We start from the raw sequence: 12,934 nt of genomic DNA, 5'->3' as shown, positions 1-12,934 counted from the left end.
ACACAGCCACTTGACTCTGCACCCTCTCCAAGTTGTGGCCTTTTGCTGGGCATGTGAATGGAGCGTTGTTGTGGGCTTTTTGCCTGGTCATACATGTCAGAGTTTTCTTGCATGAGTGAAATGTTTTAGGTATTAAAACATCCTCGGAAATTTGATTCAAGCTTTGCTGGACCTACAACATGCCAGTAGGGGGGGTCTCTCTCTGTTTCCAAGTTGTGTGTTGCCTTCTCACTGGGCCAATCTCAGACTCTTCATTCTTTCCTCCACATCTGCTTCCCCAGCCGGACAGTCAGTGCATGTCTTTCTCAGCCTCCTTTGAGAGCAAACGCACTCACACAAACTTGAAGGAGGGCAGGACCGACCACTCCCACCCTCCTATAGTTCCGTGATGAACACAGAGGGAGAGAGAGAAAGACACAACGGGGAGAGGAAGAGAGGGATAGAGGGAGGAGCGTAGCTGCGCCGAAGCCTAGCCCCTCTATGCCTCCGCACGCAGAGCGGAGCAGACGCCAGCAGCCACACAAACACGTTCCCCTCTCAGTTACATGCACAGTCACACACATACCACACCACCGCCGCCGCTGCTGCCACCACCACCACCACCACTACTCACACACACACAGTCACAGACACAGTGACGGCTGCCAGGCTCAGTGGGAAGCAAACCGTCAGGGAAAGAGCCTGAGAAGAAAGAGAGGGATCGCCGAGGGGAAGAGAAGAAGAGAGAAAAGAGTTGAAGGGGCACCTTGTGGATGAGGAGGGATTTTCCGTTTTTTTCTTTTTTTGTGAGAGAGTACGTCTGGATAAGGCTATCTGCCTTTTACCGAGGCTTTTTCCTCTTTGCTCATCCTCCGTGCAAGACTCCAGCGATATCTACCTATCTATCCCTGGAGCTTAACAAAAGAGGGAGGGAGTGAGGGGGGAAAAAAAACAGTCACAGCTTCAGCTCCAGACCACCCTCTCTCCTCCTCTACTCCTCTTCCTCCTCCTTCTGTTCTCTCTCCGGTTCCACATCCATGTGTGAGTTCATCGCTGATTCCAGTGTCTTTTGAGGATAGAGCAAGAAGGACGCCGTGTGTTCTTCAGGATACAGCTGGGCTCCCCTTGGGATCAGGCTCTTCATCAGATTTAAGAGGGGGAAAGAAACAGGGGAGACTGGATAAAAACGGATAAAAGAGACAAAAAAGAGAGAGAGAGACATTGGAAGACAAATTGAGGGGCATGTTCAGGGCACCAGAGAAGAGGAGTGAGTCTAATTTCTAGTCCACATAGTGTCAAGAACCGGGAAGCAGAACGCAACCATTCATTCCACATCCTTCTCTTCCCTCTCCTCTTACTCCCTTTTAGTCCTGCGCTTCAGTTTTTCTTTATTGTTCCCTCTTTTACTACTGTCTTTCTGAATTTTTGCTCTCCTTACCCCACACATCCGTCTCCTCAACCTCTCTCTTCTGCTACCCTGGCTCCACGCTTTCCAAACCCTCAAAACGACAGCTCCTTGCAAGCTCCAATCAGGCTGAGATCCCATGCACAGTGCGTCCTCCTGTCCACCTTGTTTGCCGTGCATCTAACACCTTACTAGCAAGAGAAGAGCGCTCTCTCCTTGCATCCACTCTTGGAAACAGCCCTCCTGAAGGATCCAGGCCAGTGGTTGGAAGTGATTGTACCCCAACCTGTGAGCTTCTATCTCCAGCCTCCAGGACCTTCGGTTGGATTCTAGCTACATGGGAAAACGTTTGGAGCAGCAGCCAATGTACCCCCACTACACCTACTACTACCCCCACTATCTCCAGACGAAGGTAGGAGAATCCAGCCAAGTTGACCTATTTTAATACTCGACTGCGCAAAATTTATCTTTCTATCCTGTAAATGGCTTAAACCCACATCACAATTACTGATACTTGCTTTTTATCTTTTTTTTTTCAGTTTTACTTGTAACTATGTAAAGCTTAAGCTCAATCGGAAATAAATCCACATAAGACAAAGTTTTTAGTTATTTTTCAAGTTCCCCAAGAGGTTGTAGACATTTGCCCCAAAATGGACTAAATGAAGCTGTTTGAAGAACACATCCTGAAAGAAAGGGAAAGATCTGAAATTCTGCACTTTAGGTCTTGTGAGGAAACAATTTGGAAGGTGTCAGACTAACTGCTGGACGTGTTTATGAAACAAAACAATGCCTTCCCCCGTCCTCCATCTGTCTTGTAACCAGAGGACACCAGTGTCATTCAGTTGGATCTTTTCTCTTCTTCCTTTCTGGGTTCTTGACCCTGTCCTCCCACCTCCAACCCGCCCCACCTCCCACCAGCTGGAAGTTCAAGTTCAGGGCAGGGGGCCCTCACTTCCCCCTCGGTGCTTTTTTTTTTTCAACACCTCCTCTTGATTTCCCTTTCTCCACAGCACCCCGCACCCTTTCCATCTACTACCCATTGATGGCATTTTGGCAGAAATGATTGAATCTTATGTACTGCTCGAGTTACCTAGAATGCAGGAAAAACGGGCTCACTTCTTTCTTGGTTCTTTCAGATTTATTCCAGTTCTCCTACTTACACTTGCATGGGCTATCTTGATGAATACATTTCACAAAAGCACACACTGACACACTCTGACTATCCCACCACCAAGAAGCAGAAAATGGATTGCGAAGGCTTGATCGATTACTCCTGCATCATATCACCCGCCGTTCCCTTTGTTTGCCGCTATTCATCTGTTTTTCTCTTGCACGATAGTAAACGTGAGGAGTTGGCAGTTTCGCAGCAATATTTAGCAAACGTGCATGTGTCAGTGGGCAAGAGAGATGGGGAGAGGAAAAGGAGAAAGTCGGTGTGGGAGTCGGATGCCGTGAAAATAGAGAGATCACGCTATTGAGTGGACTCGATGTGGGAAGAGCAGGTAAAAGGAATGATTGTTGAACTGTGATCCATCCAGCACATTTTGGAATTACAGTTTTGTTTGAGAAAGGAGCACAAACATTAAAGACTGGAGATTTTATAGCCACAATGAAAGCAAGAAGCTTCAAAGAATATGACATTTTCAAGGACTAAAACAAGAGCATTGCAAAAAAAAGAAAAAAAAAATCTATAACCTATAAACTTTTTAGGTTACAAACGCACACTTGATTATAAAAATTCCAATCAGTAAACTTTAGATGTAATCTAGTTATAAGGAGAGTTAACCTGTGTGCAATTTCATCTGCTGTTCTATGAAAGCCTCAAAGGTTTGATAGAGAACATTTGATAGCAAGCAGCAACATGAAGCCCAAGTAACAAGTGGAGAGATCAGGGATAAACTTGTGGAGAATTTCTAAGCAGGGTTTGGTTATAAAACAAATTCCAACTTTGAACTTCTCACAGAGTACTGTTTAATCCCTCCTCTGGAACTGGAAAGAGTTGGCCACAACAAAACATGGCTAATCAGGGATGCAACCAAGTGGCTTTCTGGGAGCTGCAGAGGTCCACAGCTCAGGTGATAGAATCTGTTAACAAGACTTTTTTTTTTATCTGCCTCACAAATCTGGTAAAATGGAACTAAAGTAATCAGAAACCCATTTTCCAGTTTTCCACAAGCCTTGCATTACACATTGTGCCTAGTATGTCCATCATTTGTTCTCTACAAGTGATGGACATGCAAAACCTTATGTGTATATAGCGGTAAACTAACTCTGTACATCAACATGAACACATCATCCCCATTTAATTCTGATTTATTTTGAACATTTTCAAGTGTTGGTAAAATTATTATTTCACATTTTCACACATTACATTTATTATATGTTCAAAGGCAAGTAGGTGTATGTATATACTCATATATTCCTGGATGAAAGTGTGTTTTATTGAGTTAAAATGGCTCAGTCAAAGTAAGAATCTGGATATGTATCATTTTCATTCCACGTCACAATAATACATCCATTTGTGTTGGTGCACACACTACAAATGAGTGCTTAACATGACAAAATGCAAATATTGAATTTAACTTTTGCAAGCCATTCACAGAAATAGGCAGCTTTAAAACAAGTAAAGGATGTTTGATATCTTCATTTGAAACGGTTTCATGTTGGCATAGATTTTGACTATTCTTTAGCTCCCTACATCCTATGTCTCACTGCCACAAATTGTGAATAATGTCAGTTTATAACACTGATAAAGACACGTAAAGTCTAATGCACAAATATGCTTTGATTGGTGGAAATATTGCGTATATAATTACCGTATTAGGTAAACTGACAAAGCAAGATTTTGAATAATACTGATATGGCTCTGAAATGTTTGGTTGAACCACCTCGACATACTTTTGCCTCTTTTTTTTGGCTCAAAACAGTTGAATTAATCTGAAAAATTACTCACAGGATTTTGGCAATCACATTTGCATTTCATATTTTGAATAGCGTCAGCATCTTCCACTCATCCGATGATCCCAGGCTGTCTGTGTTCACATTTGCAAGATGACTGATGTTTTTAAGGATGCGATCCAGACAAACAAACAGAAGCTGGGAATAATTTCTTAATGCACATCAGGGATTTGGTTGTCATAAACAACGTCTCTAATGACAGGCGTGCCTTTTTCTCTGCTAAACTGGAAGGGTAAATATATAGACAGCTTCCCGGCAGCAGTAACGGCTGCCACTAGATTTCCCCTTCATGTAAAAGACAGTCGAGATAATGAACGCGTCGTGCAAAATAGTTTGTTCTTCAAAATAAATGTGAAAATTGCTCATTATTGTTTAGTTCAGGTTTAAAGCTGCAGTCGGTAACTTTTTCTTAAAAACGTTTTTTGATTTGTTACACTGTAATTATGTCCTGACAGTATGACATGAGACAGTCTGAAAAGATCAAGCTCCTCTGCCTTCTACCTGTGGTCCTACAAATACACCACTCAGTCAGAAACCACCAATCAGGGTCAGGAGAAGGGTCTTAGCACTGTTAATGAAGCTTGTGTATGCACTGCTCACACCCTCCCACTTGCTTTCTGCTATGCTAAAGCTCCGTCGCCACATTGGGGCCTGCTGTTAATGAGCAGGCTAGCACTTGTGGCAACCAATGATGGTGGATAAATGGTTTTCCTGTAACAGTACATTGTTTCTCTGCCATTAACACATTGAGCAGCGTGTACACACGTTTTATTGCCAGAGGTAAGGCCTTCCTCTTGGCTCTGATTGGTTGGTTGAGACTGGGAGCTGTTCATTTCTGCAGATGGCAGTAGGACTACAGAGGAGCTAGATTTTCACAGATTGTATGTCTCATGCAATACTGCCATAACATGATGACAGTTTTAGCAAATGTGCAAAAAAAAAAAAAAAAAAAAAAAAAAAAAAAAATCCATCTGTTTTTAAGACATTACCTAGTACAGGTGTAAGATGGCTGGTATTGTTTTTGTCTTCTATTAGTGCTGTATATTTATAACTCTGTGAGTTTGATTTTTGGTCAATTGATGTCCAATATTCAATCCATAAATTTACTTGTAATTTTCATCTTCAAAGCAAAAACATACAGTACTGTCTTGACAGAGCGATGTGGACTTTCCCAAAACTGTTCAAAGAGCCAGTTATCTTTGTGTATGTAAACTTGTGACTTTACAGAAAGTGAAAAAAAAATCTAAAAATAAATTCTTATTATTGTAATATCCAGCAAATAGAAATGGTTACCTCCTAATAGTTTTTGTTTTGCTGTGCTACCCAATGGTTATCATTGGTCCTCATCTGGCCACCATTTTCTTTTACTTAACAGCCAAAACTGCTAAATAGTTTTAGCAGTTAAGTACCTAAAGGCAATGAGGCAGCACAGCCCATTGTCACACCTTACTGTGTTAGGTATACAGCAAACAAAGTTGTCTCCTGTTTATTTTTCTGTCATTAATAATAAAGCAGTGTTTCACTATCATTTCAGTAAAGCTGAAGATTTATTCAGTGATCCGTACTTTTATTACCTAAGACATTACACCACATGCCCACGTAGGTGGGATTACCTCCGGTGTTTGATGCATGCCTGTCACCCAGTTTTATGTGTACAGATGTCTCCATCCCACATGGCTCTCTTGTTTCCATGATTTATCTCCATCCTATTCAAGGTCATGTAATTTCTCTCAAGTATCTGCAACAGGCATCTGGCCCGGACCATCACTTCATTTCTTACACCACATCCATCCCTCAATCCACCGCTCTTCCCACCAGCCCACTCTGCTTTTCTTTCTCCTGTCAAGGTCAAATCAAATTGGATCCTACCTCCACCGAGTGTACGCTCTCAGCTGTGGTTGCACTGTGAAGGGTGCGTGTGTGTTTTAGCAAATACGTTTGCAGATAAATAAAAGCTGCTTCTGTGTGTGCGGTTTGAAGCCGTGACTGTACATGAAAAGGCAACTTTTCCTCACAATTCATGTGTGAGACTGAATGCATTTGCTCACTTCTGTGTGGATGAAGCACGGGAGCCTATCATGCAGGTAATATGAGTGTGGGGTCTGAGCAGTGACTCCCCCCACCCCCGCCTGACCCTGTTCACAAAGCAGCTTGCTGTCATTAAAGCTCAGTGGGTCGCAAAAGAACAGTGTTGTGTGTTTAGCGCACCAAGAATAACTCGCTTATACATCTATATGGATCTTGGCAGTGGCTTTGTAGATCAATCTAGCTGTGTAAGTCTGACTTAAAAAGTCTGTGTGTAGGTGTACAGTAGTTCTTTTTTTTTTTTTCACAAGAACACGCAACAAAACAGACTAAACCTGCTGCATTTACTGTGTGATCTGTGTTGAGCTGCTTCTTTTGTTTTGCTCACATTTGACCTATTGTACTATGCTGAAGTGTGAACATGTCTTAATTTTTTTTTTTTTAATCGCATTGCAAACACGGTATTTTCGGTGTATTGTGTGTGACAGGCCAACACGGAGTTGTGCATAAGAGGATGAAAAATGATATAAATTGAAAACTGCAAAAGATGTCAAGCTCAGACTGGATGAACAGCGTCTTCAAATTGACTGGATTTAATTAAGGTTTTGAGAGGGATTTTTAAATAACTGAATATGGTTTGTCCCAAACGTAACCTAGCTCTGGCTACATGTGTAAGCATTGCTGTCTTGCTTAAAAGGGAACCTCTGGCCCAACCTCATGATTTTTGAAGGCTTTCCAAGTTTTCCATCATGACTGCTCCATGTGTAGCACATCCATCTTCCCACCAGCTCTGAACTGTTTGTCCTTAAGAAAAATATGTCCACATCATGATGCTGACACCTTCATGTTTTACTGTGGGGATGGTGCAGTGTTAGTTTTCTGCAACATTCAAGATTTTACATGCTGGCCAGACGTTCAATTTTGATTTCATCTGATTGTAGTGCCTTTTTACGCATACTTCTTGTACTTCAAAAATACAATATTTGAAGGGATAATGAATTTTAATTGACATGCATGAGTATTTTGCACACCAGTAAAATATTTGCTCTTTTGCATCGACTCCCACTACCCTTGATGCCCACTCCTAATACATAATTTATTGGCTGAGATGGCAAAAATCACAAAGAGCGATGGGGAGGGAGGGGCATTGTGATAAAAGAAAAGAGCCGTATAGTAAAACACAGGATAGCAAAGGAAAGGCATGTAGCACCTAGCGAAATGTTCAAAAACTGGGAGATTTTTTTTTCATAACCCAACCTTGCTTAATATTTCTTCACAACTTTATGCCCCATCAATTTTTACTGAGATTCAAATTTAGAGAAGAAGACTATTTATTGATGAGATAATGCTAAAGGAAATTGTTTCTAATATGATTTTATTTAGTGGTGTCAGACTAAAGGAGGGTGAATACAAATGTATGCTACGTTTCCTAGATTTTTAAAGGAAAAAAATGTAAATGCATCGCATTCATGCATTAATTCATGGTGGTCCTTCACCATGAAATATGTGAATGTAACACGACAAAATGTGAAAATGTTGCACGGGGTTCGAATACTTCTGCAAGAAACTTAATTAATTAATTATTCTGACATAAACCCTCTTTACTCTGTTAGAGTGCAAGCCCTCAAACATACTTGGCTCCTCACACTCAGGCACACAACACATGACCTTCCTATGAACGCAGTTATTATGAAATGACTAGCTTAAACCAACAACGATAAGCCGGCCAGATGACGGAGCCTGTGTAAAAGGGTTGCTCTCAAACACAAGTTTGCTCTTGCTCTGCCTCCATAATGGGCTGTAGGTTCACTCAGTGTACATTAGCAGGGAGTGTGGAGGGACGGCATGTCCTCTTGTACAAACTCAGTGTTCCTTAATCAGGACTATAAGAGGGTAGGAGGGGATCAGTTGAGAGCTGATGCTCGCATACTGCTCTCTGATTTGTGTAAATCTGTTCAGGGGGATACAAGAGATTCTTGGGATTTTCCTAATTGCCACATGAGCTGCTTTCAGTCGGGGTATTTCTGACGCACGCTCTCCTCCTCACCAATCATAAGAAATTACTGAATAAAAACATCTTACTACTAAAAATAATAAGCACATCGAATAATCCCATAAGAAAATCTGCTGGCTTGTTATTGTTGCTGTGATCTTTGTTAGTGTTGTCCTGTGGCTGTGCTGGAATGCGTTGGCACAGCGAGTTTTAAGGCAGTAACAATAAAATCTGAGATCTTGGCTTTTTATGAAGTCAAAAAGTGGAATTCATTATGAATATGACTTCTGGCTTGGAAAAGGCAAATGTCCTTTGGCGCACCGGTATTACATATTACTCACTTATATTGCTCGGTACCCAAACTGAGATCTTTCACTGCGAAGCGTCAACCTGCTGGATACCTCATTTAAACTGTGTTTAGACTCGTATTAAATGTGCGAGTTACGTCATCCAGACAAATTTAAGTCCAAACACTTTTGCCAAAATTAGGTTTCATAGCTGTAGGAGCAGCATGAGGAAGGCAAAGTTCACGTCACACAACGGAGTCCTGCCTCTTCACATTAAGGTCCTTGTTCATGGATATATTGCAGAACTAACCTGTAAGTTGTATAAGAAGAAGTCTTTCTAACATGAGAAAAGAAATCTTACCAAATGTTTAACTAAAAGCACATGTTCATTAAAGTTTTTAAAATTTCACAAGAATATATAAACTTTTTTTTTTGGATAAGAAATGGATCAGTTTTCCACTGTCAGTTCCTCCCTGGCTTGGAAACACACTTGAGCCAATTCCACTACCAATGACTTGAAGCGATTTTCCATGATCTGCGTTATTAAAATTGTTAGGTCGTAACTTGGAGCTTACTCACCTGAAACAACAAGCTGAACGTCAACATCACAGACGCTGAAGTAAGATTAGCTAATGTCCAAATCCAAGCAGCCCAAACTCCACTCATCGTTATGGGATGCAGGTTATAATACTAGTATTAAAACTTAATAAAATAAATTTTAAAAAAATTACATATTTTATATATTTGTTTATTTTTCTTGATTGAAGCAGCTCAAATCATGATTTTTTTTTTATTGTACTGCTGCAGCGCTAGTCAGTACACCCTTGGCTAGCTCCAACACACTTCATTAAATTGGTGTAAATATAAATAGAGACTTGCACTAATTTCTGTAGCAGCCTGCTAAATGCACATATATTTAAATGCTGCATCATCCAGCAATAAAGCAACACATACAGAGCACTAATTCTTCAGGACTGTGGACCTCTTGTCTGACGCTTTACTTCATACCATCTAGTATTCTTACACACAGCAAATAGTTTTAATGATTACAACTGCAGAGACATATTTTGGAATTGGCTTTTCATGGCTCTCATACTAATATTGACATTTCTTCTAATCTCGCTTTAAGTCTTTATTTCTCTGGTCTTCAATCTGTGCTACTGAACCTCATATATTTCTGTGTGCAGATCTTCATCAGAACAAGCACACGTGAAGCACATCTGAACGTAACTGTTCTTCCCACCGGTTTAAAATCTTTTCATCCTCCGATGATGATTGGATGGAGATGTGAATCTTTGATGAGTATCACAAAGAGTGAGATTAGAGCGTCTAAAGTGGGCGGGGGGATGCGGCGGGGGGAGAAAATAAAGTGGAATTATCAACCAGCCGATCATCAGCTTTCCACAGATCAGTGTGCTAATATGCTCAGCGGCACACGAGGAGCTTTAATTAAGGTAATGAGAAACAGCATTCAGCTGATATCAAAGTAATGACACATGCGGACACGCCTGGACATCCAAGTGGAATATCGCCTGTCTTCAAAAATGAGCTTTTCACATTCAATTACTCTCCATCATGCTCTAGATAAATGTGGTCAGTGGTTGGCTTGGCTGCGATGAGCAAACATAAAGGCGGAGGGCGGTGGGGGGATTGGTGGGGTACTCATAAGATGGAAGTACAAATCTGTAAACACAAGGACAGCACAAAGAAATTGATTAACTCATCGTCTCATCTTCCGTTTCATATTAACTTTCTCCTTCGTTCCTTGACTCCCTCTGTGGCTGTGTCCCCTTCACCCCCCTTACTCCCCACCCACCCTTTCCCCCTCTTCCTCAAACATAAAGAACTACGCCTCAGCTGAAAGTGTGACTATAAATTATGCAGCTCACATCTTGCACACGCACCGACAAGGAACTGTGTGTGTTTAGCGGGCAAAGTAAACAGGGGATAAAGGGTTTATGGCCGTGCATGCATTCTGCCCAGGCCCTGTTTCTTCTCACACATCTGCATGTCTGCATCGGTTGGAGTTTTACAGCTGACAATATTAGCATGTGCACTTTGTTTAAGGAGCCATCCGTTCTGTTTGGATTTCAGCCCTGATCTCAATAGCGTTGTGTGCCAGTTTCGACGCGAGAGAGTGGCCTTATGTTGCCGTCTTTTAATGCCCAACCAAACACTCACCCTGGTTTTTCTATGCCCCTTTCCCTGTCTTTCTCCCACTGTGTTCTGGGCTCTCTCTCCCTCTCTCCTGCCATCTGTTCATGCTGCCTGTAGTTTTTACTGCATAAAAGGGACTCTCCTAACCACCCATATATGTCCATTTATTACTCTCTGTGGGCTGTTCTATTCTGGTACCAGTGTTCAGTAGTGGATGCTGACCGTTGCCCCACTGTGCAGAACAGTGTTGGAAAAGCTTCGGCAGGTCGGCACATGCACAGAGCCGTGAGAGGAGCTCACCCTTTGCAGTTTCAGGAATAAAAGATATGTGGGAAGAGACAGAGAGAGAAAGAGAGAGAGAAAGAGAGAGAGAGAGAGAGAGAGAGAGAGAATGAAGCAGGGAAGAAAAAACAAATCTGAAGTAATGGGGAAATAGAGTGAGACAAATCAAAAAAAAAAAAAGAGAACAGATGGTGGTGGCAAAAAAAGGGAGAAAAAAAGACAGATAATGTTCCGATGGGAAATAAGAGTGATGCTGTGAGAGAGATTGAAGTTGCAGACTTGGTCAGGGAATAATGGGGCTGCTGCATTTTTAATAGTTGGCCACTTTGTAGCGACCCTTGTCTAATGGATTCTCTTCCTCTTAAAAGCTCCTGTCAGAGCCTTTAACCTCAGACAGTTATTCTATGGAAATTACCCAGAGCTTCAACAGTCACCAGCACTTCCTCATATCAGCGTCATAATCAAACCGGTAGCCAACGTGCTACAAGTCTAGTTTGTACACAGATGTCTTGGCAGTTGTCTTTAAAGCTTAGATTACAAAAGAGCTATGATTTTCAAAATGCACTACTAGCACAATTTGTGGTAATTGGAGAGCCTTTGGTTGTGCTCAATGGAGATATTGAGCTCAGCTATCTTGAAGGGAATTATGAACAAATTAACTTTTGATGTAGAGTTGGGAAACCCAGAACCATCTCAAAAGAGAAACGCAGTGAAAAACAATTAAAATCTTCTGGTATGTAAGTGGAGAGTGGTGAACCAGGAGCACACGTCGTTGGATGTCCATGCTTTGATCTATTTACCTCTGAAGTCGATATTTGGAAATGGGAATAACATCAAACCCAATTTAGCTGTGTTCCAATTCAGGGAAAGTCCACTGAGATTTGATCATTGATATGCTGGCTGACCAGGCTAATTTCAATTAGCCAAACAGGCCGAGAACAACATATTTCCTTGTGTTTTATACCTTCAGACAATGTAGCAGGAAACCCACCACAGAATATTGTTTGGTATTTATGTATATGAACAATTTGATGAGATACAAAATGTCATAAGTGCAGCAAAACGCTTTTTTTTTGTTTTTGTTTGTTTTACTGCGGCTGTCACTATTTTAGGTACAAGGCAGCCATATTTAATTAAGAGGTCAGGGAGAAACCATTGGTTTTCTCACTGAATTTGTCTTTGTGGTAGTCTGTCTTTCTTTTTCTCTTTGTAGAACAAAGTGTAACTAAGTGTGGATCTATGATTGTACAAAAAAAGATTGCTCACTGAGATGGCTCTTGTTAAAGAAAGTTTGAGAAGCACTGAAGGGGACAAAAAGAAGCCACTAAAAACTTCAGGTAGGAGGCTCTGACTGCCACTTCGTATTTTACAACAGGGTACATGTGAAATAATACGTTTTCTGTAATCCAGAATGGATATTTAGAATGTTTAAGGTTTAGAATGTTTATTCCTTGGCCTTTTCGTTTTTGTTTGGTTTTGTTTGTTTCTTATCCAGCTTTTTTGGGGGCACCAACAGGAGCCAGTTTGTACAGATGGCTAGACAATTCAAATCGACCTAAGGGACATTTTGTACCCGCTTTGACAACTGGTGATGCAAAATAATTTTCTCCAAAGTCCACAGTAAGGAAATAATGTTTACCAACAACAGATTGCTCATGGCTGTCTTGGTTCTGTCAGCAGTTATATTTCAGAGAGCTGAAAGAACAGAGCTACAAAATATATTCAGTATCTGGATAATATATACAAGGTAAAATATTCATCAAAGATTTTTTTGTTTGTTTGTTTTAATGTCTCCATAATTCATAATACTAGTTAAATAACAGAAGACATAAGCTGATAGGCAATGGT

General features: G+C 41.1%; 1 protein-coding gene across 3 annotated transcripts in view; it reads left to right on the top strand.

The window, feature by feature from the left end:
• Window positions 1–409: 409 nt before the first annotated feature.
• LOC106926239 (RNA-binding motif, single-stranded-interacting protein 3-like) overlaps window positions 410–12,934 on the top strand; it is a 132,035-nt gene continuing 119,510 nt past the window's right edge. For 2 of the 3 annotated variants that reach the window (XM_088013827.1, XM_088013825.1), the window contains exon 1: window positions 415–1,796. In XM_088013827.1, the coding sequence (XP_087869953.1) occupies window positions 1,722–1,796 (75 nt within the window). In that variant the 5' untranslated portion in view covers window positions 415–1,721. Of the gene's footprint in view, window positions 1,797–12,934 lie in introns of all 3 variants that reach the window. The other variant, XM_088013826.1, reaches the window with a different exon arrangement.

This window comes from Poecilia mexicana, unplaced genomic scaffold, assembly GCF_051168715.1.
Source record: "Poecilia mexicana isolate PSO_F unplaced genomic scaffold, ASM5116871v1 scaffold_16, whole genome shotgun sequence".
Lineage (NCBI taxonomy): Eukaryota > Metazoa > Chordata > Actinopteri > Cyprinodontiformes > Poeciliidae > Poecilia > Poecilia mexicana.
Note: the sequence above shows the minus strand (reverse complement) of the source record. Positions and strands in the feature narration are given on the sequence as shown.